Raw genomic sequence first — 25,783 nt, forward strand, 5'->3', positions numbered from 1 at the left:
TTGTGAGGATCAAAACGAGGACTCCCAAGTCACATGGAACTCCCCAGAATATTAAACAAAATTACAGAGATGAATTAAAGATTAACTTACACTCCTACACAATAGGAGAGCAGAGGTAGACTCGATCCTGGTGAAATTACCCTGGATTGGGGTGGGCAATACCACGAGCCAAATTAGGGAACAGATGGAGCCCTCTCAAAAGAAACAGAAGACAGGCACAGCATATCCCAAACTCAAGTTCCACTTGCTTTCTTTTTAAAAGAGAATTTTAATAAGCTAAAACCATTTGCTCTGTCTTCTTTTGTTTTTAACTTCCTTCTTTTCTTGATCCTCATTTTTTTTTTTTGCTTGTTTCTGTTGCTTAAAAACGTCATCACTGTAAACACGGGGAGAGCGCAGTCAGCTGTCCCGACAGTCCGAGAGACCCGTGGCACAAGTCCACCCGCTTCAGAACCTCTCGGGATAACTCTACACACAGGCCCAGGGGGGAGGGGCCACTGCCACCCCTCCAGAGGTGCTTCCGGGGCCTCTGACATCCAGATGTGACACTGGCGGCCCCCTCTGCCCTCCCTCCCCCTCCCCCCCGTGGATCTCAGTCCTCAACTGGCCACTGATTCTCTAGTAGCCTCCGCCGCCTGGCATCCACCCTGCCCGCATGGAGGCCGGGGCAAGGCTGGCACATGCTGAAGGAAAGGGGTGCTCCGTTCCCCCCCTCAGTTTGTATAGACCTGAGTGCCAATCACACGCATGATCTCCTTTTGGATTTTGGGGTCCTGAGTATTGATGTTGGCATCTCCGACTTGGCCATCTTCGTACCTGTGGTGGGGACAAACAGAGGTGTTTTTGAGTGCCAGGTCATGCCACAGGTTGCCCGCAGCAGAAAGCCTTCCTCTTTTGGTCATCCAGGTGGCCTGTTGTGTTAGAGGTTGAGGCAAGAGAATTTCCATCCTTAATGCCTTGAGCAACCAATTCTCAGCACCTCTGAGTATGTGCAGGTTCATTTCTTCAGATACTGTTCTTGAAGAAGTGTTCCTGCACCCGAAATCTCAGACCAGGCTCTTTCAACCAGGCCTTTGTGAAACCCTGGGGCTTCTTGCTGGGTTTCCCAAGCAGATGGGAGTTAATTTTTTATATACACTTTATAAAATGTGTTAAACATTTATTGGGTGATACGACCATATATTGTCATGTCAACTGGCCTCCCCCTCTCAAAATGGCCAAAGATGGGCCTGGAGGGGGGGAGGAGGGTCCCCAGGTGGGGGGGTGCACAGCTCTGCTTCCCAGCCCTATTCTACACAATCACGCCACTTCTGGAGTTTTGCAAAGGCCAAAGAACGTTTCAGGGTTTTCTCAATGGTAAAGAACTAGAGAACGGCTGGCTTATACTTTGAATAAAACTGGGTGTCTTAAAGGTACTGCTGGACTCAAGCTTTCTCCTTCACCTTTTGTGGAGACCTCTCTTAGGGAATAGGGGTCCCTAAGAGAACAAGACAAGCGCTCCCCCACGTCACGGAGAATACTCACACAAAGAAAAAGCGAGTGCAGACGTGGTCGGACACCGGGCAGACCCAGATGTTGCCATGTTTCTGGAGATCCTTCGACGTGATCACTGCAAACGAAGGACATGGTTAGCCAAACTGTAAATGGATCTTCAGCTTTGCTTTCACTTGCATGGCACCCACTTTGGGTGTTCTCCCAGTGAAAGAGCCCTTGTCTCCTGAGTCAGCGGTATAAAGAGTCGGAGAGAGGAAACATCTGATCTTTAGAAACTCTCTGGAAAAGGTGGCCAAACTGTGGCTTTCTAGATGTCCAAGGACTACAATTCCCATGAGCCCTTGCCAGCATGCTGGCAAGCACTCATGGGGATTGTAGTCCCATGGATATCCGGAGAGCCAAGTTTGGCCACCCCTGTTCTATGGTGATACCAGAGAGTTCCTAGATTGTCAGGTGACATGCCAACACCGTGTCTGTTTTTTTGCCTGGACATGACACCAGCACTTTGCCTGACATCACTTCCACCCCTTGCTCTACCCCTGAAGCTCCCACAGCGCCCTTCTCTACCCTAGAGGCAAACCTCTCCTGTAGAATTTTTAAGTGCTAGGAACTTTGGTTTATGCAGGACCAGCATCTTTCATTCAGTGAGTCAAGAAGCACCAATGGAAACCTTTGTGCACCAGAGGACTACCTTTAGGTGGGGTCATGGCTCAGTGGTAGAGCTTCTGCTTGGCACGCAGAAGGTTCCTGGTCCAAAGACAGGTGTAAACGAGAGCAAGGCAGAGTATGAATGTTGGTCTCTCATGTGAGAGACCCCCACATGAAAACATCTCACTTATGCAATATGGAGAGAGAGATTTGGGGATTTCCATCTCAGCCAATCAGACTTCCATAGTCTTTCATTCACTGCAGCCCTCAGGGTGTGTTTTAATAACATCTTAGCAAAACACAGAAGACATGGTCTCAGCCCAGCCCTTTAGATGAGCAGTAGAGAGGGGAGAAAAGAAGAAAAGCTGGGGGTTTGTACCCTGTTTTTACTACCCAGAGGAGTCTCAAAGCTGGTTACAATCGCCTTCCCTTCCTCCCCCAACAGACGCAATGTTAGGTAGGTGAGTCAGAGGGAGCTCTCAGAGAACTGGGCCTAGCCCAAGGTCACCCAGCTAGTTGCATGTGGAGGTCTGGGGAGTCAAACCCAGTTCTCCATAGAGGCCGCCACTCTTAGCCATCACACCACACTGGCTCTAGCCTTCTGATTGGGGAGGCCAGTTCTTACGGCTCTAGAAACACTTTCCTTTGCTGACCGGTGTGCTTCCGTGTCCAATGGGGCAGGAGATACAGGAGAGAAAAACCGGGACTCGGGTCAGAGCACACATGGAGAGGAAGAGGTTCGGGAAGGGGAAGCGCCTGCCTGCCCACACATCTCCGTTGTCACTCACCTTCACAAAGTGCGATGCAATTCAAATTGCGGCTCTGTAGGAACCTGGACTGGATGGATCGAGTCTGCAATTCGAAGCGGAGAAACTAGGATTGGAGTCCTGCTTGTTTGGGGGCGACCACACTGGTTGCGGCTGCAGCCCCGTCAGCCCCGAGGCTGCAGGGATCGAGATGGCGGAAAGATGCCCCCAAACCGCATGACTCTGTGTGTGTGTGTGATTTAAACTGAGAAGGTTGGAACAATGTATTTAGATTTTTAAAAAAGCTGGGAGATCCGCTATGGACCTTCCAGCCTCAAGAGCAATTTTACCTAAAACTTGGCTTGTAAAAAAGATGTGCTGAATAGATCCAAGCAGCGTTTGGTATGGGGGGGGGGTAATTTCTTTGCACACTGCGGCTCAAAAGCCCACCCTCAGTGTGCCAGTCGAAGACAGCCATGCTAAGAGGGCAGGGGAAGGGTATGGGTTTTATTTATTTATGCAAAACGGAGCTCTTCCGCCAGGACTATGGCTGAGGCCGGCAGGGCGAGGAAGATCTGTTAGAGCAGGAAAATAGCCCCATACGCAATTCCCCCGGCCTCAGCGCTGCCATAATGTACCACTGTTTTCTCATTGTGGAATCTGCAGAAGGAATGAGACTCTAGCTTAGGCAGACCCCTGTGCAGTCCACAGAGAGAGGGGCATTGGATAAGAGGCTTCCAAAAAGGCCCACTTGTCAAAGCAGCTGACAAGCGCCTTCTCTTCCTCCCCCCACAACAGGCACCTTGTGATGTAGGTGAGGCTGAGAGAGCACTGACTGAACTGGTCTACAAGAACAGCTCTAACCAGACTGGGACGAGCCCAAAGTCACCCAGCTGGCTGCATGTGGAGGAGCGGGGAATCAAACCTGGCTCGCCAGACTAGAAACCGCCAGTCTCAACCACGACACCAAGCTAACTCTTCTAGTCGCAACCTTAAAGGCTCATGAATTTATCGCGGCAGAAGTTTTCAATGAAGTCGCCGCTTCCGCTGCCTGAAAACAACAGGTAAGCCTGGGGACGCTTGTACAATTCAGCAGTTGCAGCTCAGGTGGTGGCCAGAAGCAAAGCGAAAAAACAAAAAACCCAAATCGGGTTACCTGTGGGATGGTGTTCATCCGGTTGTACCTCTGCACCAGCTCGTCCTTCGAGGGCATCCTGTGCTGCCCCTTCCCCATCCCTGCAGGGGCGACAGAGAGAAGACACCCACCATGATGCCCGAGTTTCACCGCTTCCTGAGCAGGTGAGCAAAGCGATCCAGCCGTTTTGGAGAGGAGGATGCCAGGGAGCAGGAAAACGACCACAGCAATGCAGCAAGCCGCAACTGATGCAAAACCAAGTCTGAAAAGCCACCCAGCCCTGATATCACTGCTCGGTCAAAACTGCTTTCTCAGTGCCGTGGGGATCCCAAGGTCACCCAGCTGGCTGCATGTGACGGAGCGGGGAATCAAACCCGGCTCGCCAGATTAGAAGTCTGCACTCCTAACCACTACACCAAGCTGGCTCTCGTTGTACCAGAGAAGGCAGATATCAGAAACCACCAATCCCTGCGGTTTTCGGAACTGGCAACTCCCACCTCCTCCCATGCAGTGGAAAGAAATCAGTGCCGTAGGATGGATCAGGTGCCAGACCCAGTCAATGTCCCACAGATGCCACAGAGAACGTGCAACAGAAGCCACCATGCAGCCTGCAGAGGCGAGCGATCGTAAAGGTTCAAAACGGCTCCCAGCTTTGGGCCCCAACTGAGACCCGTGCAAGGAAGGCCTACCACGGAGCTCAACAGAAGCAGGGAGCAGTTCTTGGCTCTCCCACAAAGCACTGAGAGGCCTCTCCGAGACTCAGCATGCGGACGAAAAACACACACAGTGGGAGCAGGAGGAGAGAGAGAGAGAGCGACTCTCAGAGGCCAAGCAAGGGCACCCACGGGGGGACAGACGGGGTTCACCGACAGATGGAGGGAGGGAGAATGAGTGAGCCGCTTACCTGAATATCCAAAGGAAATACTGGAGATGGGGCTCAAATAGATTCCTTTCCCATAGGCTGCTCCATGCAGCTTGCGGAAAAACACCAGCGTGAGCCAAAGACTTTTTAGAAAGCGCCCCGGCCAGGGAAGACGGGAACAGACCTTACAAGCTCGACCTGAATGGCTGGCTCTCCCCCCAGGCGGCCATACCGCCCTGCTGACTACTGGGCAAGGGACTGTTAAAGGCAGCGTCTGACCGGATCTCCCTTTATCAGAGATCCTCCCTTGAATGGGCATCTCGGCAAGGCTGTGGGGAGCGACTTGTCAAAGAATCCCATGTGGGGCCGTGGCGAAATCCTCCACCCTTCTCCCTTTTGGGGCAAATTTCAAAACCAAGCAGGTTTCTCCCCACCCCCCACCCCACCCCCCTGAGCTTTGGAGAGAGGGGAGGAGGGACTTTGGCCCACTGGGTCACCTTCCTTCAGATGGTACTTGATCTAGCCAGGGAACAAAGGAGTTGTCCCAGGTTCTTCTCCCTTCTCCCAAGCAGGTATGGAGGGGGAACTTCTTCCCAGAATGCCCCCAGAGCGGGTGGGACACAGATGATTTTAGTCCCCTTGAACCAGCGGAGGCCTCCTTGCCTGGCAACCCTCAGACCAAGAAGCCCTCTGAGCAGAAGGCTCAGGTAGGCTGAATTAGTCATGCAGCCCACTGGAGAATTGATTCAAACTATGAGGTAGTGGGAATTTTCCAGCCCCTTGTTAATGTCCACAGGGAGTTTTTGCAACAGAGAGGTTTGCGTCATCTTGTTAGGATTTTTACATAATTTGTAACGGGTTTTTATATTTTTAGGAATATTTGAATTTGGTTTTAATGGTGTTAGCCGCCGCTAGGCCATGGGCCTCAAAATAAATAGATGAAATTCTATTTTGAACATCAGATGGGGGATGTTTTAGCAGAGGGACAGAAAAACGGCGTTTCACCCAAGTGCTCAAACCCCGTCGAGCTGACCCCAAGTAGGACTGTGCTGGAAACCGTTGACTGAACCCATCCGGCTGGAAGACGCCTGCCACCCATCCTTGAAGGAAGCCGTCATCTGCTGTGGGGCAGATCTGCCCGGGCCGCAGATCGGGAGGAGACAGACTCATGGCAAGGTGCTGGCAAGGTCTCTTACCTGCAATTTGGTGTAGGACGCATTGACTAGCCCGTTGCGCAGGATGGAGTGCCAGTTCTCAATGTGAGAGCCACTGCGGGGGGAGAGAAGCTGGGTCAGCTTGGGCCAGGCCGGCAATGATCCTGCACAGGGGCAGGAAGGAATGTGACAGGAAGGCGCCCGCATGCACAATACGCAGAGATTGCCTGAGCAGCTGCTGGCCTCTAGAAACTCCCTAAAGCTTAAAAACCACTTGGAAGGACATAGGCAAAAACCTGATTTCATAGAAAGGGAATATAGCCTTATAGATTTCCCCCCTCCGGATTTCCCCTTCAAAGGGAGAAGTCTAGCACCTGATCTTCCCTCCCTGCAGCCCGTCCTCAAACGGCTGTTTCATTTCCTCAATGAGATGGTGCAATCCACGTTCGAACACTAGGCCAAATCTGACGGGGGGTCAAGGAAGAAGGCGCCAAGGGGGAAACTGGTGTGGCAAAGATATTCTCCAATACAATAATTCTGGGATGGCTCCAGTCATGATCGAGGAGAAGAGGGGCAAAGGAGAGAGGTGGGACAGAGAGGGGCTTCTGGCTATACCAATCGTGCATGCGCTCATAACCGGTTCAGAGAGCTATAAGGTAGCAGGGCCAAGCCAAGGGTGACGGGGCCTTCGGTGAGAAGTCCATCCCACAAATTGAGCCGTGAGTACAGCTAGCTTGAATAGCAAAAGGAGCAGAGAGAAGTTTCCCACCCCCTACTCCTTGCCCCTCTCCCATCCATTCCTCTTGCAATTAAGGGACGCTCCCTCGCCCTCTGCACAAACGGGACATGCTTTAGGATGCTTAGGGCTGATCCTGCGTTGAGCAGGGGGTTGGACTAGATGGCCTCTATGGCCCCTTCCAACTCTATGATTCTATGAGAAGAAACTTGGGCCTGCCTCCGTCACATCTTGGATTGTCCCACAGCCCGAGGGAAGCAAAGGGAAAAATTAAAAAAAGGGTAGCGAACCGGGGATGAGGAGAGGCCAGACTTACTGGAAGGCGAAGGTGCTGCCATACAGCTTCTTGGCTGTTCGGAAGCGGGCCTCCTTGGCAGGAGGGCTGCTCAGCAGGAGGAACTGGTGTGAGGTGTGCATAAATTTCAGCTGCTACCAAGGGAAACAAGCCCACAAGGAAGGGAGAGAGGAGAGAGGACCAAGAGCAGAGACACAGAGGGAGAGAGACAGAGAGAGAGACAGAGAAAAGAGACAGAGACACAAAGAGAGAGAAAGAGGGCCATCATGCAAGGAAGTTTTCAGCAGGCAGTTTCTTCTCCAAAGCCAACTGTTTGCCTTCTCTCCATACTAAGCTTTTGTTCTTTAAAAAACTAAAGGACGGATGAATGGAACCTCCACATTCAGGAACAGTGTAGCTTCAGACACCTGTTGCTGGGAAGCAACAAAGGGGGGGAAGGATTTGACCTTCATGCCCTGACTGCAGACATCCAGGGATGCCGGTTGGATCACAGCGCGAAATTGGGACACCGGACAAGACGGACTACGAGTCTGATCCAGCAAAAGGCCTGAGGGCATTTAAGGGCCGCATACAGGCAGGGGTGACTTTTCCCATCATGGTACTACAGGTGAAGCCACCCTTGTGAGATTTCTCCTTGACACCTTAACGGCCCCGAGTCCAGAGTAATCTATTCCATGTGCTAAATCAGCATCCCAACATACTTGTTCTCCAACTGAGCACACCACCCAATCCTTGCGCCTGTTAACTTCACTCAGAAAATATTACAGCCTGAAGTCCCTGTATCTTGCTGCCAAGGGGGCACTGAAGTTTGGGATGAACGGCTTGTCATGTCTGGAAGGACTACGAGACGACCGCTGCACTCCCGAAAGTCCCGCTCGGCTTGGAAGGTGAAAACAAGATTTGGTAGGAAGGGGCCCACTTACCCTGCTGAGAGGTAGCTTGACAATGTGGGATCGGTTGCTGGAGATTATCCTAGAGAAGACGAGCACCGTGTCAGCACACCGGAGAATCCCGGCCACTCATGCAGTCCAGTCTAGGAAAGGCTGAACAGGGCTGCTGTGGCTACAATCTGCTATAAGTCAGCAGCACTCGGCCGGCAGTTTCCACTGCCGCCCTGTTCCTCGTGCTGCAGGCCCGACGGTCCCCTGCACTGTTTGCATTTTAATACTGTTTTTACGAAGACTGTAACGCCCCTTGATTGGTTCCACGCGGAAACACGAGGTACAAATGATTGAGTCAAAATAAAAACAAACCACTTTGCATACAAACCACGCCCCCAATTCGGAAATCTCGCTCAAAACTTACACTCCGAAATAGAAATATGGAGGTTTCATAATCTGAGCATTGTCCTTCACTTCCCATCTAGATCCTCCATCGCTGTCCCTTAGTTCCCACCCAGATCCTCCATCACCATCCCTCACTTCCCATCAAGACCATCCATCACTGTCCCTCACTTGCCATCTAGATCCTACATCACTGTCCTTCCCACCGAAATCCTCTAACATTGTCCCTCACTTCCCGCCTAAATCCTACTGCTGCCCCTCACTTCCCATCCAAATCCTCCACCACTTCCCATCCAGATACTCCATTGCTGCCCCTCACTTCCCACCTAGATCTCTTCAGTGCCCACAGAACACGTTTTCCCTCACTGGCACTTCTTCAACGAAGGCCTCCTGGAAATTCCTGCACTCTAATATCACTGTCTGCCTTACCACTGAAGGAGAGGGTGGGCCAGAGGATCCAACTTGTCCATTTGTTTCTTGATCTCCAAGTAGGAACCCTGCCAAGAAAGCGTCTGAATCACAGCCAGCACAAGGGCCACAGCACAGCCAGGAGAAACTCACAACAGCTAAGCAAAAGCAGGGGATGGGCACACAGACCGGACTGTGTGCAAAACGCAGATCAGTCTTTGTGCATACATGTGCATGCACTAAATGGGCACAGAGGTTCATATGCTCTAACGTGCTAGCGCAAAGCTAGCAGATGAAGGCATCAAGGAGGATATGATGTTTGCGATGCATCTGGCGGTACCTACTTGGGTCATTTCACGAATTGACATGACGCTATCCAGGGCTTTCTGCAATCGCTCGTAATTCTTCTTCTGTGGCAGCAAAAGACGGGGAGAAGGACACAGGTCAATCACAGAAGGGATCTGGTCAACCTTTGCCCAGAAAGCCACAAGGGCAGGGAAGGGCAGGCTCTCTGCCACAGTGGATCCCAGGAGAAGCTGCTGACACTGTCTTCCTTGCCTCTGTTTTATCCTCACAACAACCCTGTGAGGGAGGTCAGGCTGAGAGAGTGTGACTGGCCAATGGTCACCCGGCCAGCTTCCGGACCAGAGTGGGGATTCGAACCTGGGCCTTCAGGATTCTAGTCCGACTCTAGCCACTACGCCACCAGGGCCCTCTACGGGACTGCTGTGACCAGGCCTGGTCCAAACTGGTCTCACAGATATCAATCAAAGCAGCAGGGATCTTAAATAACATGTTTGATTTGGGTGACAGCAGAGTGGCTAGTTGGATTGTCCATGCTGGGCCTTGAAGGTCCACAATGACCCAAATCCTGACATAAGCCTTGGAATAGAATCCTAGAATCCTAGAATCATAGAGTTGGAAGGGGCCATACAGGCCATCTAGTCATAGAATCATAGAGTTGGAAGTGGCCATACAGGCCATCTAGTCCAACCCCCTGCTCAACGCAGGATCAGCCCTAAACCATCCTAAAGCATCCAAGAAAAGTGTGCATCCAGCCCTTGCTTGAATATTTTGGAGAGGAGCTATGGCTCCGTGGAAGAGCCCCTGCTTGGCATGCAAAAGGTCCCAGGTTCAATCCCCGGCATCAGGCCCTGCCAGTATGAGTGGCCAACACTGACATCAGTGGACCCAGGGCCGGGTTCCGTAGAAGGGCAGCTTCATGTGTGTCTATCCTGAGCCGACTTGTACCAACCTTGGGGTTGAAGGCAAGGGTCTTGGGATCACTTGGATCTACAACGGAGGGGTAAGGCTCAAAGATGATGCTCTTGCGCGGAGACTCCAAGGCCGCTCTGCACATGGCCACGAGGAGGTCCACCACCTGGCGGGGGGAGAAACGCAGGGTCACAGTCAAAGGCACCGCGGCATCCCGGCACCAGGCTCAGCCTCCCGGCTCCACCCTGACCCCCCGTCCAGAGACAAGCAGGTGGTTCATTCCCGTGAAGACCAACGAGAGAATCCTGTGGATTCTTCAGTGAGAGGCATTCTGGGAAGGGGCTGAGAAAAGGGCCAGGCACCATCTCAGTCCACGGGGCTCTCCCAGTCAGCCTGCCCTTGCCTTCCTAGTCAGTGGGCTGCACGTGGGTTAAGGGCCATCGAGTCACTTCCAGCGTAGGGAAGGTGGAATGAAAAGTAGGGGGAAAGAACATTCACATTTTAAGATATGCAGATAACGGATGGCCCCTGTCCATTTTGGGGGGTCTTGTCTTTTCCCATAGAAGCATGGAAGGGACCATAAAGGCCATCTAGTCCAACCTCCCCACTGATGCTCAATGCAAGACTCCTTCCCAAGCCTGGTGCCCCCCTCCCTTCTAGTTCGTACCTCCGCTCCCGTGGCCACTTCCTCAGCTGCGCCGGACATCACCCCCAGAGTGTAGAAGGAGAAGACGCAGAGCTCTCGTGTGCACACCGCCGGCTACAGGGAGACAAAAGCCGTGCGGTTAGCGTAAGAAGGCCCCGTCCGTTTTGTGAGGCAAGCCACGTCCTCCCCAGATGGGCAGCCAGACTCTGAGGAGTCCTTTGGTTCTATCTGCAGTTCAAGAATGCTTCCTAACATAAAGGAGGAGAGCCGTCCATTAACGTTGGGACGATGCTGCCGTCCAAACTCTTAACATCTGCACGGATGAACGTTCCTCAAACGGGACCTGCTGCAGCTTACTCATTTGGGCTGCTGGACTGAGGACTCAGCGCCTGAGAAGGAAGCAGGAAGTACCTTCAGCATGGACCCGTTCTGGAAGACGTGCTGTTCATCACACACCACGCAATACTCGTTCAGGGTTGGAATCCGCTGCTCTGCGTACTTCATGATCTGGAGGGCGAATGGGAGAAGTTCACATCCACTTCCTGCTGACCCCTTTGGGGTCACCCCTGTCCACCATCCACCAGTGACAGCAGCTTCCCTGCAGGTTCATCTTGCACTGCAGAGCTTAACCCCAAAGACGGGCTTGCACCTACCTCACAAGATCGTTGTGAGGAACACAATGGGCAGAACAAACAATGGTGGGAAATGCCAAGAACTGGGACGACGATTGCTCACCTGGACCAGAAAGCCGTATTCCAAGGTAGGAATGTTCTTGCAGTGGCCGCCAACCTGCGGAGAAAGAGACAGGGACAGCCCAGCCACATTACTCTGCACCTGGCTGCTCATCACTTCTTGAGTGTATCTTTCACGCCCCATGCCAAATATCGCCTGGAGGGTCCAGCCACAGCAAATAAAATTGGTATCAACGGAAATGTTATCTATTATATCAGGGGTGACCAAACTGTGGCTCTCCAGATGTCCATGGACTACAACTCCCATGAGCCCCGGGCAGCAGTTTGGCCACCCTGCATTATACGATTTATACAATAATATCATCACGATTTTACAGCACAGAGTCTGGATATCGGGCCATGTTAAAAACCATAAAGAACAAGCTTTACATAAGCTGTTACAACTTCCTACACAACGTTGAAGTAAATATGTGTACAGTCTGCTTTCGCCAGCTTTTTAAATTGTGTACCCCATATAATAAATTTATTTCCTTAGATACAAATTTTATTTGCTGCAGCTTGACCTGTGAGAAAGAGCTGTTTTTTGTACCCTGCTTTTCACTATCCAAAAGCATCTCTAAACGGCCCACAATCACCTCCCACTCCTCTTCCCACAACAGGCACCCTGTGAGGCTGAGAGAGCTCTGCGAGAACTGAGAGGAGCCCAGGGTCACCCAGCAGGCCTCGCGTGTCTCAAAGTGGCTTACAATCACCTTCCCCTCCTCTCCCCACAACAGGCACCCACGGTAGGGCTGAGAGAGCTCCGAGAGAACTGGGACTGGCCCAAGGTCACCCAGCTGGCTCTCTGGGGAGAAAGATGTGGGGTCCATGAAGGAAGTAAAACAAAATAGGAGCCCCCTGGGTGCTGTTAGCCCTGCGAGGCAAGCTTCCTGGTTGCATGGAATTTTGTTTTTAAACATGGATCTCCTTTGAACACAACTGAAGCATGAGGGATGGTGCCCGCAACCAGAGGCAAAACCGAGCCATCCCCCAGTTTGTCAAGGAGTGTCGCTCTCACTCTCACAAGGAAACACCCAGATTATCCCCGAGCACCAACCCACAGCCAGCCCCCCAAGGGACGAAGCCAGAGAGGACACCCACCAGGATGTTGAATGGGGTGACACCTGCCTGGGTGCTGGGGGGATAGCCGAACACTTCCACTTTGGGGTTCTTCATGGTGCAGGAGATGGAGCGGTTCACGAGGCGGTTGACCCGCAACTCCGGCACGCCCAGCTTGCTCTTCAGCATGGAGTCCTGGATGACGGGGAAGCTGGGAGACCTGCAGGCAAACAAACCCACCAGGCTCTCCTCTCAGGGTTCACGGGGGGCTCCCTTCCGGCCTTGAGAAAGGGGCGTCGCACAAGAAGAAAAGCCAGACTTTTCAGAGCCCCCTTTGCAAACAATCTGAACTGGGGCTCCTCAGCATGGCATCTGCAGACACCAGTTACTACCCCTTGATTTCCTTATCGCCGTTTGCTTCTCAATGGCTGACAATAGAACTCTGCGGTTCTTTAATGGGACAGGCTAAAACACGGGAGCTGCAGGTTGCTCCCAGCCCATCCTGAGTTTCTTTCCACCAGAGTTCCACAGCATCACCTGTGAAATTTCGCAGCCTCCCCCCCCCCTCAGGAACTCCCTTCTCCGCCCCCCAGATAATAATTATTCATTAGTAAAAGTTTTTTGCCTTTAGGTTTCAAATGGCTGAGGCAGAAGGACGGTTAGTTTCTATATCCCGCTTTTCTCTACCCAAACGAGTCTCAAAGCGGCTTCCAATCGCCTTCCCTTCCTCTCCCCACAACAGACACCCTGTGAGGGAGGGAGGGCTGAGAGAGCTCTGACGGGACTGCTCTGCGGGAACAGCCCTGAGAGAACTGTGACTGGCCCAAGGCCACCCAATTGGCTGCGTGTGGAGGAGCCGGGAATCAAGCCCAGCTCTCCGGATTAGAGGCCGCCGGGGAAGGGGGGGGGATGCAAGTCGACCTGACCATATACAGTCATATCACCTAATAAAAAATTTAACCAATATATTAAAATTAATTAACTCCCATCCATTCCGGAAATCCTTCCGGGGCCCTCAAGAAACGCCAGGGTTTCACGAAACCCTGCTTGAGAAAGCCTGCCCCCTGGTGGAGAAAAGAGCAGCCGTACTTGGGGATGGGAGAGAAGATGCTGAGGCCTGCCCGGAACTTCTTGATGGTGCCGCTGGCCCGGAACCAGCTGTGCCGCTTCTCCTGCTGGGTCTTCAGGAAATCGTTGCTGAGGTGTTTCCATTGCTGCGATGTGAACATGCCCAGGATCCTAGGGGAGAGCAGAAGGCCGTTGGCGGACGGGGGGAGGCCCGCGGGGCAGGGCTCTTGCTCGTTCTGAGGCTCCCCCTCCCACCAAGAAATTTGGCAGCTTGAAGAGGAAGGAAGGAATGAGAACAGACGGGAAGGAAGGAGAGCGAGGACGCTTCAGCCGGAGACCTGAAGGCCTGGGAGATGATGGAACCGGAAGGAAAGGAAAGACAACGGGACGGGAGGGAGAGACCAGCGGAGAGGGAAGAACACTTTTAAATAACAGAGAAAAAGACGAGAGCAGGGCTCCGGAACCTTCTGGGCCTGCAGGCACCTTTGGAACAGGAGGCCCAAGTAATAAAACAGCATCCACAAAATGGCTGCTGCGGGAGGCGGAGCCAGCCACAAAATGGTGGCCGCAACTTAACTCCAGTGGAGCAGTGGAGATCCCTATATGGCTGCGTTTTTAAAAAATCTGCACAATCAGTGGCCAATCCAAAGCCTTGCCAATCTGGCTTCCGAAAATACTCGCTGGGCACCAGAATACGGGGCAGTGGAGGCCATGGCACCTACAGGCATCGAGTTGAGGACCCCTGGACTATGGGCACGTGACACTGTCCTAACTGGCAGCAAAAGGGGAAATCAGGCTAGCTTTCAATGCTGACTTCCAGTCCAAAGCATGACACATTTTCACCAACTAACAGAGAGAAGCTACTCCACACCCACTGAACATTATGGCCAGTAGGCCACCTGTCCCCCTTGAACAGGTTCCAAAAGGATGCCAAAGAGCAGGACTTAGATGTGAGCATGCATCAAACTCATAAGGCAAGAATCTGTCTTTCTCTAAAGCGAGGGAGAGAATGCAACAATTGGTTACGGTTTCCTGCCTTGTTGTGATGTAAAACCAGCTCTGAATGCCGAACGTGGACAATGTCCCTGTATCGGCATCTTATATGTTCTTTCCTCAATCTTGATCTAACAATGAAAGAATTCCTACAGCAGTTGTTAGTAATAATTTGGACCCCTTCTCTGAGCCTGGCTACCATTTGCCATTCTCCCCATCAGTCCCACGTACTTCTTCAGCTGGAGACCCAATCCAAACCCTTCCTTATTGGATGGCTGGAAAACTTCGATGGACGGTTCTGGAAAAAGAGACCAAAGGAATCCATTGAGATGTCTAAATACATGCGAAGGGGGGAAAAATAACATTTTGTCCCTTGACTTCTTTACAATTCACACCCCAAAGGGGGCGAAGGAAGGAAGGGGGGGGGGAGAGAGAGAGAGAGAGAGAGAGAGAGAGAGAGAGAGAGAGAGAGAGAGAGAGAGAGAGAGAGAGAGAGAGAGAGAGAGAGAGAGAGGCTAAGGGAAGGAAGGAACAAAAGGAGGGAGGGAGAAGAATAGGACTTGGGGATAAGAGAAGGGAGAGAAGAAAGGAAAGAAGGGTAGGAGGAAGAGAAGGAGAACTGTTTTTTTTTTTTTTCCTTTACCCCGCTTTTTACTACAGGAAGGAATCTCAAAGCAGCTTACAATCGCCTTCCCTTCCTCTCCCCACAACAGACCCCCTGAGAGGTAGGTGGGGCTGAGGGAGCTCTGAAAGAACCGTGACTAGACCAAGGTCACTGGCTGCATGTGGAGGAGTGGGGAAGGGAGGTCCAAAGAATTACAAGACGCAGGAAAACAAATGGGAATCGCCTGCAGTCTAACCTTACTTTGGAGGGGTGCTTTCTCCCCATACACCCTTTTCCCTTCTTGTTCCGTTTAGAGAGAGCATGGCTCCAGCTGCTGGGAGATGCAGGCTCAAACTCCCTCTCTGCCTGGAAGCCGGCTGGGTGACTGTGGCCTGGCCATTCTAGCCAGCTGAACCTATCTCAGAGGGCTTCAGGGAGGATAAAACAAAAGACGGGAGACCAATGCTATGAGCTATTTTGGGTCCCTAACTGGCAAGGAAACGGGTGGGGGGAATTATCTCAGCAAAATGAGGCTGCTGACTGGACCAGAACAAGGATCCCCTGTTTGGTACCTTACCCACATCTTAGACACTTTGCACACAATTGGATGGTGGGGTTATAATCTTGCGCTCGCAGACATGATTGGCTCCTAGGTCAAGAAGTTCCTCCAGTCCGGCAACGGGACTACTCACCTGGGCCATCCAGGTACTGGGAAAGGGAAAACCGCAGCCGGAGGACAATGGGCTCGGTCCGTAGGACCTTCCAGGCTGTCGCCACCTCCTCCTGCAAAAAGAACTGGATCAGCACCCTGGCTGTGCAACTGGGAGTAAAGGGTGTGTGTGACAAGGAATGAAGACCAGGAATGCAAATCACTAAGGTAGGATCTCAATGTCCTCGGTTTGTTGCACTACTGAAATCATTCAACTAGCCCAGGGATAGCCAAACTGTGGCTCTCCAGATGTCCACGGACTACAATTCCCATGAGCCCCGGCCCGCATGTGTTGGCATGTGCTGGCAAGGGCTCATGGGAAATTTAGTCCATGGACATCTGGAGAGTCATAGATTGGCCACCCCTGATCGAGCCACTGGATCCAAATTGCATGCCAAGCAGTTGATCAGCTACTGAGTTACGGCCCCAGGAAAGTAATGTTCAATCCAGTGGCAGTAGTCAGGAGTTCCTCTCAAATCTCTGGACTACAAACTCTTGGAAGGATGGAGTGAGTACAAGCATGTACACAAAGCATCTCAGCCCCTCCCTCAAATGCTAGCATTGGTCTCCTTACTCACATCTAGAAAGCCGATATTGATATGCAGGTCAATATCCACGTCGTCAATGGTCCCATATTCCCTGTGGGGGAAGGAGGAAGGGTTAGCAAAAGACCAGGGAGAACGAGAGCTGGAGGGGGAAATTTTCCAGCACGGTGACCGTACGCCCTTATTCCCAAGCCGCAGCATCCAACCAAGCACAGCGAACGCAACTTGCCACAGAACAGGTCTAGCTTCCCATGACCATATACAGAGAGGGACTATGACTGAAATGCCTCTTATGACCAATTCTGATTTCGCTGTTCCTCCTAAAATAGGAATGAGCAGACAACTTGACAAATGTGTATCATTCTGACCCACTTCCTTCCTGCTGTGAGAGACGGAAACTCTCCACGGAGGGGTTGTAGTAGGGACAGCTTTGGTCAGCCTGGGACATGGATCTGTCCTTCCTGGCCATGGGAGTGAGACCGCAGGGGTTTGACTTCTCCCAGTTGTATGCTGCCCATCCTGATCCCCTGCACTCTTCCTGTTTTCCCTTATGCAGGGAATTGTGGCTCCATCATATAAACCCTTCTTTCCTTTTGGTCTTCAAACCAGAGATCAGGGGGGCTGGGCAGCTTCACCTATTGGATCCTGAGCCCTTTCTGAACTACCCCCTTTCTGCTGCCTTTTGGAAGAACTTGAGGGGAAAAGAGGCATGCCTCCTGCCTCCCTTTGCAGCCCCCCACCCCACCCCACCCCACCCCACAGAGCTCCCCAAAGAAGCAGAAGGAAAAGAGCTGGAGTCTCAAAGAGACTTTCCATCTCCTTCCCTTCCTCTCCCCACAACAGGACCCCCTGTGAGGGAGGTGGGGCTGAGAGAGAACTGTGACTGGCCCAAGGCTACCCAGCTGGCTGCATGTGGAACTGGAGTGGGGAATCAAACCCAGTTCCCCAGACTCGAGGTTGCTGCTCTTAAACACGACACCAAGCTGGCAGGCTTTCCAAAATGGAGTACGTCAGGAGTATATCAGGCCCTGTCGGCTCACCAAGAACGACCCCTCGGCTGAAACCCACATTAGACCTGGATTTCGTTTTTCTTTTAAATGAACACCTTTCCCCCTTGGTCTCCACTCAGCTTAAGGCCACGCTCCCAATGCACAGCCCCTCCTGAGAAAAGAGAAGCCCTGATATATCTACTGGGGGCGGTCACCATAGATAAGAAATCAGTTCTGAGAGGGTGCGTGCACGTGGCCCGTGAGGTTCCAGCTTTGGTATGCCAGCCCGCAAACCCCCTCCGGCTTCTCTCTCCGGGCTCAGCCCTCCTGCAGCGGCTGCTCTTGCTAATTGGCATTTTCTGCTTCACAAGACATGGAGAGAGGTAAATTGCCCCAGGCCGGCTCCAGCTCAGCACAAGGCTCTTTGCAGGAGCCAGAGCAAAGCCTCTGGAAAAAAAAAGACTGCGCTGTCCTTTCAAAGCAGCTATATTTAGACGGGGAAGGAAGGGCCCTTCTCCAGCCAGAATGCTAAGGCAGCTTTCCACGCAACGCCCTGCAGATCTCCCCGGAACTCTCTGCACGTTGCCTTTCCGGGAAAAGAAGGGAATAATGGATGCAACTGAACAAAGGCAGTCGCCCTGCACAGCAGGTCGAAACGAGCAGACGGGTTCGTCTGTCTGCAGCGCCAGACAAGAGCGAGAGCCCAGTGGCCCCTGAAAGGCCAGCAACAATGGTGGGAGGGTGTCTGAAGAAGTGAGCAGTGACTCCTGAAAGCTCTTCTCGACTGTGCAGCAGAGCTTGTGTCGTGTGGGGATCTGTCCCAGCCTCCCTGTCAAAACCTTCCTGACTTACATGCCCTCTACAGATGACCCTCCCCACCTCCTCTTGTCTCCTCTCTAGCAAACAGAAGAACTGGGTAATTGGCCGTGCAAATGTGCTTTTCACAATGATAAAACCTGTTTGGTTATTAACTACTTAAATCTTGATGTAATCCACCCTGAGGCCACAGAAATAGGAAAACAAATGGATGGGGAGGGAGGGAGGGAGGAGACAGATGGGACACCAAACCGGCCCAGACCACCAAAGGTTAGACCCCAGTACTCACCGGACAGACACGGAGTTCTCACTGTACAGCTCCTTCACCGCCTCGATGTCTGCGTCCAACTGCGGGTGGCGATACAGGTCCGCCGCGCAGGTCCCCTGTGGAAACCCAGACACAGACACTGCAGCAAGGATACAGAACTCTGACTGAATTGTGCACTGAGGCTGACTTCAGCTTAATAAACTTGCCCAGAACCCAGGCGCCCTCTCACTCCAGTAGCAGTCACCATTGCAATGCAAGAATTTAAAGAAACCGTCTCTCCATGCCAAAATATTCTTGACAGGTAAGTAAATGGCAGCCCTAATCCTGCTTTCTTTAAGTTCCCCAAAGCCCTCTACGACAGCACAATGGCTAAAGAACACAGAAGCATATTAGTGCAATCCTCTTTGGTTGCAGCACTGACACATTCTGCTGGTTGGTCAACGTCCCTCTCATTTACATTTTCTACTGCTTCATCCTCTCCTACTCCCTTTATTGAATTGAAACAACCTGGGTGAAATACTAGAATACCAAGGATTAAAGACTGTCCTTTATTATTTCTAAATGCCAAAGTTTTGACTGCCTGTTCCTGCTGCTTGCCCCAGAACTCCACAGGAAATTTTACACCATCCTGCCATGACAGGGCAAGTCAATACCAAGCTATTTTTACACTCCATGGATACCAAGCTCCTTACCTGTACTCCGTACAGGAATTCCTCCGACTCATTGTCTCCATCAGAATCATCATCAGTCCAGTACTGGCCTTTGATGTCCTAAAAGACAAGAAATGGATGTGGAGGGGAGGGGGATGGCTACAGCTATAAAATGCCACAACGGCATGGAAACATCTGTAATAACTTATTTTTAAAATAGCAGGAAATAAAACCTTGGGTCAAAATGAAGACTAAATTGGCTACAGGTTCAGGGAGCACAGAGCCCTCTCCCCACGGCCTCTCCGCACTCACCATTTGCTTGGTGGGTTCACAGTTGCTCCTCCTCCAGGGCTAGGCCTTGCCACTCCATGCTACTCGCCAGGCAGAAGCGAGCGGTGAGACAGGCATCCAGGCGGCAGCAGAAGGCCTCGGAGTCAGGGCGGGGTGTCAGCACCGGGAATATGTTCTGCCGTCGCCCTGGCAACCGAGTCACGGTCCTCGAGAAGGCTGAGAGCCCCGCGGGTGACGTCAGCACCGTGCAGCGGCCTGCTCATTGGCCATCGGGAAGGCTGCCTGCTGAAAGGGAAACCCAACACTTTTTTTTTTTAACATTTCCATTCAAGCCTATAGTAAATACAAGGCTTGAGACAGGAAGCCCAGCAAGCGGCAGTGGCAGCATTTAGGCAGCTGGGACGAGTGGACCCCTGCTGCTGCAATGCCTCCACATTTCACCACATTATATTATTGTTGTTGTTGTTGTTGTTGTTGTTATTATATTTATTACCCACTACCATCAGCAAAGCCGTCTCACAGTGGGTTACATAGCAATAAAAAACCCAGATATAGAATACATAATATCATTGATTCCCCCCCCCCCATTAAAATTATTTGTTGTTGTTATTCTCCTCTGCCTCTTGGGCCTTGTGATTTCCTTTAACAGCTCGGGCTGTTTTAACTCTTACTTGCCTCGGGATCAATTAGGCCTACGACAGGGAGGTCCATAAATACAGAGTTGCTAACATTTTGAGACATAAACCGGACCTGTCCAAGTGAAGACGTGGGACTGCTGTCCAGCCGAGGAAGAAAACAGAGAACTGTTTTAAAAACCATCAAATACATATATTTCCACAAAGTCCAGGTTCTTTCAAAAATCTGTCTATGGGCCCAGGAAATGCAGGAATCTTATTTTATTTAAGGCTTTTATACCCCTCCCTTCTCCCCTCACACTCTTCTTCTTTAACCAGGAGGAGTCTTGCCCACTCCTGGGAAAATATAAGTGCTGATTTATTCTTCCTTTGGCCTAGCAGCCCAGCTGGCTGTAGGATGGCATGGGGCACTCAACAGACTCCTGAAACTGATGCTTTCTTGGATTAGCCACAAACAAAATAACAAGCACTACCTAAAAAAAACCCAACAACCGTGGATTTAATTCAACCATCAAAAAAAGGACATAGAGAATAAAAAGGGGGTTCCATAATCAGGCAGAGTATCAATTACAACTTTTACCTCAGGAAAAGAAATAAACCCAACAGCCTGTTCTACCTTGAAACTGGCGCTCCTGAATCCTTTCTTTCCCCTTTCCTCCTCAATCCAGGAGGCATTTGGGCAAGATGTGGGAACAAGCCGCTACCCCCAACCAAAACGCCCATAATCTGCACTAAAAGGAAACCGGGCCACAGTGCAGACAGACCAAACTGTTGTAGCTATTGAATACTGTGCCGTCACACTGTTTGTTGTTGTTGTTATTAGGTACTGTTATTATATTACACCGTTTGATACAAGTTCACTGTTAAACAAGTGTTATACTGAAATGTTCATTGTATTGTACCGCAAATGAGCGTTATAATGTAAAGCGTCCTGAGCCAAAAGGAAAGGGCGGTATATAAATATAAAATAATAATAAATAATAATTTTTAATAGCTATTTTCCCTCCTTCTCAATCCAGGAAGAATTCACCATTTTTCCTCTTTCCACCTCAGTCTAGGAAGATTTAACTATTTTTCATCTTTCCTCCTCAAACCAGGAAGAATCCGCTATTTTTCTTCTTCAAGCAAAATTAGAATTCACTACTTTTGCTCCTCAAGCTGGAATCCCTCCTCAATTTTGCTCCTCAAGTCAGAATTCACCATTTTTCCTCCTTCCTCTTCAAGCCAGGAAGAATCCACTATGTTTCTTCCTCAGACCAGTGAGAATTCCCTATTTCCCCCTCCCTCCAGGGCCGAACACCCTTCCCTCCCCTCAGAGCGCCTGGCTTCCAACTGCCGTCCTCCTCCCTTAAAGATTCAGAAAGTCTGTGGAGCAGAAGCCATTTCGAGGAATGGCAGCCTCTGAACAAGAACTCCCTTGGGTGGAACATAATAAAAACACAAAATAAACAAAGGGGGGGGGGGAACCCTCCACAATCCCTAAAAGACTTCTCCAGTTTTCTCTGCTCTTTAGAACAGTCCAGGTTATTATTTTAAAATTGGGGGGGAAGGAAGGAAGGAAGGAAGGAAGGAAGGAAGGAAGGAAGGAAGGAAGGAAGGAAGGAAGGAAGGAAGGAAGGAAGGACTTACCAGGATCAAAGGGAATGCAAGAAGTTCTTATTGTTAAATATGTTATGCATTTCAAACCAAGATGTGTTATACAGTTCCAGTGTAAACTGCTCTGAGCTATGAGGGAGGGCGGCATATACATATACATATACATATACATATACATATACATATACATATACATATACATATACATATACATATACATATACATATACATATACATATACATATACATATACATATACATATACATATACATATACATATACATATTTAATAAGATGATGAAAACAAAGAGGAGGAGGTGCTTTTCACTCCCAAAGCAGCTTACAAACACCTTTCCTTTCCCCTCCCCTGAACAGACAGCCTGTGAGGTAGTTGGGGCCAAGAGAGCTCTAAGAGAACCGTTCTGCGAGACCTGCTCTCAGAGAACTGTGACTAGCCCAAGGTCACCAACTGGCTGCCCGTGGAAGAGGAGCGGGGAGTCAAACTCAAGTCTCCCGATGAGCCTCCGCCTCTTTCAACCACGCCACCACGCTGGCTCAGGAGGCAAGGTTATTGATGCATAAGTACTTATGAATCAGCTCTCAGCCGGTTTGGCTGAGCCCCAGGAGGTGGTGAGAGAGTTTGCATCCACAAAAGAGATTCTCGGGGACGGGCACTTTAAGGCTTCCTTCTCCCTCCAGAAAGGAGAGACTGGGACCAGAGCAATTTCCCAGTGATGCCAGATGCCTGTTGGTGCAGCAGGGGTAAGGAACACACCTCCACCCTTATAAGAAGCCTACAGATCTCTCTTCCTCACCACAGTTCACAGCTCTGTAGGGTGGAAAGTGCCATTAAGGACCAGCTCCGTGGGGGGTTTCAAGCAAAAGAGACATTCAGGCTGCTGCTCAGGCTGAACAGCAGTAAGTCTTAGGCCAAGCCCATCTTGGCACCCATACAGCAGTGCCCCAGTGGGGTTCACCCTGGCCTGCTGGCATTGCACCCTGGCCCTATCTGGGCTGCCATCCTTCACGTGGACTAGTTGCCCTTTGGCTCACATGGCCTCCAGTTCCCAAACAGCTAAAAGCTTTGGCACCCATCAATGACAAATGACCACAAAAACACCCACAATGAAATGTGGCACAGACGAAAGCAGGATTTTAAAAATAATCCCCGTGCAAATTTTAGTTTCTGTTAAGAGAGCAAGAGTCATGAGAACCAGGGATCTCCCAAGCCAAAGGGAGAAGAATTCCTGGAGAGCTATTTCCCAGCTGCACAACATCTCAAGGTATAAAGCCTGGGGGTGGCTGGAGGTATGAGAGGCCTCTTGGCTCTTAGGCCACAGGCAAGCCAGCCACCAGAGTCAAAACCTGCACAGCATTCCTGGCTGTTAGCGTTTGGGGGTCAAAACGGGCCAGCCATCCAATCAGCTAAACTGGTCCAAATCCTTAATTCTGCCAGGCTGAGGATCCTGCTTCCTAGGAACAGGCTAGACCTGTATTCAAACCATATCCACACGTTAAATTGCCTTCTACTGAATCAGTCCACTGGTCCAACACAGGAATAACTGTTTTGTTATACCCCAGTTTTCACTACCTGAAAGCGGCTAAACACCTTTCCCTTCTTTTCCCCACAGCAGAAACCCTCGGAGGAAAGTGGGGCTGAGAGCTCTAAGAGAAGTGCACTGCGAAAACAGCTCTAAGAGGACTGTGACGGGCGCAAAGTCACCCAGCTGGCTGCATGTGGAGAAGTGGAGGAATCACACTTGGTTCTCCAGATTAGAGTGCTCCTGTACCACTACACCACACTGGCTCCCTTGAGTTCATAAAGATGCTGGTCGGAGGGCTTAGAGCCTCACGCCACAAGGCACAGTGTGCAAGGAGAGCTCCAAAGAGCAGCGCCCACCTGACAGCACCCAGGAAAGCCTCTTCTCTCCACTTGGGCCCAGGACATTAAGTCACCGTGGGCTTCCCCACAGGGTAACCCATGGCAACCACCCGAGGTGAACCTCAGGACCAGCCCTGGATCTCCCCAGGGTGGAAACAGCTTAATAACGGGAGATTTGCTGCCAGAGGATGTAGGGATGCCCACAGTGGAATAGAGAGATGCACGGTGGACAGATCTGTCAGGAGGCACCTGCCATGGGCAAGGGAGGGGAACCTTCCCACTCAGAGGCACTAAGCCTCTGAATCACACATCAGGAGAAGGCCTCAGCCTGTCTGCCCTCTTGTGGGCCCTGCAAGGAACCGGCTGGCCCCTGTGGGCAACAGGAGGCCGGACTGGATGGATTCTTGGCCTGATCCAGCAGGGCTCTGCTCGCGGTCCTAATCCTTATATATTCTTAAGGGAAACAATGGAGACATTGAGGGACCCCAACATCTGGGGCTGCCGACTTCAGGTGAGGCAATACCTAGAGATTTTGGGGGTGGGGCTTGGGGGAAGGCAGGGTCAAGTGAGGGGAGGGACTTTGGGGAACAATACCCTACAACAGGGGCAGTCTACCTGTGGTCCTCCAGATGTTCAAGGACTACAATTCCCATGAGCCCCTGCCAGCAAACGCTGGCAGAGGCTCATGGGAATTGCAGTCCATGAACATCTGGAGGACCACAGGTAGACTACCCCTGCCCTAAAGCCCACCGGCTGAAGTGGCCATCTTCTCCCGGGGGTGGGGGGGGGGAAGAGCCTGCAATGCCCAGGAGCCCTCCCGCCGCCCCCGGGAGGCCGGCATCCCTGGGGGCAACCCATCCGCGCGCGCATGCCTTCCTCCCGGGCCCCGGGCGAGACTTACGGCCCCGGCGGGCGGGGAAGGGCTGGCGAGGGCGTCGCGCAGAGGGTCGGCGGGGGCCCGGCCAGGCTCGGCTGCAACGGCGGCCCGGGGGGGACAAAAGGCGGCCGGGCGGGCTTTGTTGTGCTCAGAACGGAGCGCGGCGGCGGCGGCGGCGGCCCAGATGGTTTCGCCCATGCTCAGTGCGGCTCCGGGCGGGCATCACGTGATCGCTGCTTGCACGGCGCCCGCACAGGGGCTGTTGGGGGAGAAGGCGGGCGCGCGCCCGCGCGTGCACCGCCTGCCCGCGCGCCCGCCGCTCTTGCAAACGGCGCAAGCTCGCCGGCTCCACAGGGCGCCTCGTCGCGGCAGGCGAGATCGGAGCGCAAAAGCACACGGCCTTCTACCCTTCCGCCTTGGCAAACGTTCTCACATCCGCCCCTTCGGCTTGCCAACTCCCCGGGAGAGGGCGCTGAAGATCAGTTACTAAATTCTTAGCGATTTAGGGGCGGATCCTGGGAAAGGGAGGGCACAATACCATAGAGTCCATTCTCCAAAGCGGGCATTTTTCTCCAGAACTATACATTTGCCAACCTCCCGGAAAATCTCCCGGAATTGCAAATTACTGATCGAGGATGCTATGGCGGTACGCCCGGCTGAGCCCTCCACCCCATCCATGCACAGATCTCCAGAAATTTACCAACCTAGAGCAAGCATCCCTACACCCCGCTAGTCCTTCCCCAGCCCCTCTCCCTAGGCTCCACCCCCATCTTGAGGGCCGATTATGCCTGCAAGATCAGACTGAGCATTTCCTGAGCCTTTTGCCTCCCCTAAAGGGTGAAGAATCTGGTCTCCCTTCTTGCTCATCTCCCAGCTATTCAGACCAGGAAAGGAAAACCCTCGGCCTGAGCCTGTCAGCGATCAGGTATCCTGTAGCAATCTCTGGAAGCCAAGATCTGCCTGAGATCCAACATTCACGCTCCTTCCCCGATCAAGGAAAAGGAATCCGCTGCCAGTCCATGCACCAAAAAGAACAGATTCATTTTTGAAATGTTCCCTTAAAAAATGTACAAATTGGTGACAGGCTTCCAAAATCTCAGCGCCTTCTCTCCATCCCCCACATAGCAGCGGGTGAACCGCTTAGTCGTGACAGGCCCTGGCTGCCTGCCTGGAAAGGGGATGGATGAACAGGAATCTCCCCGAGAAAAGCACACACACACACACACACACAACCCCATCCGCTGGCAGGATTTCAGCTCCAAGAATGCTTTCCCAAGCTGTTGGGAGAAGCCGCGTCCGGGCCAAGCAGAAGGATGCCTCGTCACGGGGTTCTGAGCCATCTTCTTGCTGAGAAAGGCTTTGATCGTTGAGGACCGGGGCGCCTGGGTTCGAAATGTGGGTAAAGATGTCGTCATCTAAAAAGCTGCCCAGTTGTTGCCCAAAGTC

General features: G+C 51.8%; 1 protein-coding gene across 6 annotated transcripts; it reads right to left on the reverse strand.

The window, feature by feature from the left end:
- Positions 1-248: 248 nt before the first annotated feature.
- On the reverse strand, positions 249-24,759 carry PARP6 (poly(ADP-ribose) polymerase family member 6). Of its 6 annotated transcripts, none has more exons than XM_077317526.1 (23): positions 24,362-24,759; positions 19,367-19,630; positions 19,097-19,174; positions 18,426-18,520; positions 16,365-16,425; positions 15,770-15,860; positions 14,705-14,771; positions 13,502-13,651; positions 12,482-12,632; positions 11,358-11,411; positions 11,034-11,129; positions 10,644-10,736; positions 10,017-10,142; positions 9,106-9,171; positions 8,783-8,850; positions 7,994-8,042; positions 7,092-7,201; positions 6,082-6,154; positions 4,928-4,997; positions 4,045-4,124; positions 2,931-2,994; positions 1,525-1,609; positions 249-816 (listed from the first exon to the last, which is right to left on the reverse strand). In XM_077317526.1, exons 2-23 carry the CDS (start codon positions 19,367-19,369, stop codon positions 714-716), a joined length of 1,833 nt encoding a protein of 610 aa, XP_077173641.1. In that variant the 5' UTR covers positions 19,370-19,630; positions 24,362-24,759; the 3' UTR covers positions 249-713. The 6 variants fall into 6 exon arrangements, 5 of the variants coding, with proteins under 5 accessions (XP_077173641.1, XP_077173640.1, XP_077173637.1 ...); XM_077317525.1 differs by having other exon boundaries at positions 7,092-7,204; XM_077317522.1 differs by having other exon boundaries at positions 7,092-7,204; positions 12,455-12,632; positions 19,367-19,627; positions 24,362-24,758.
- Positions 24,760-25,783: the final 1,024 nt, after the last annotated feature.

This window comes from Paroedura picta, chromosome 18 (assembly GCF_049243985.1).
Source record: "Paroedura picta isolate Pp20150507F chromosome 18, Ppicta_v3.0, whole genome shotgun sequence".
Taxonomy (NCBI): Eukaryota; Metazoa; Chordata; class Lepidosauria; order Squamata; family Gekkonidae; genus Paroedura; species Paroedura picta.

Coding starts and splice junctions, on each gene's coding strand:
- PARP6 (XM_077317522.1), bottom strand. Junction 15,861..16,364: donor TCAATATCGGCTTTCTAGAT/GTGAGTAAGGAG, acceptor TTCTTTTTGCAG/GAGGAGGTGGCGACAGCCTG. Junction 13,652..14,704: donor TTGGGTCTCCAGCTGAAGAA/GTACGTGGGACT, acceptor GCTCTCCCCTAG/GATCCTGGGCATGTTCACAT.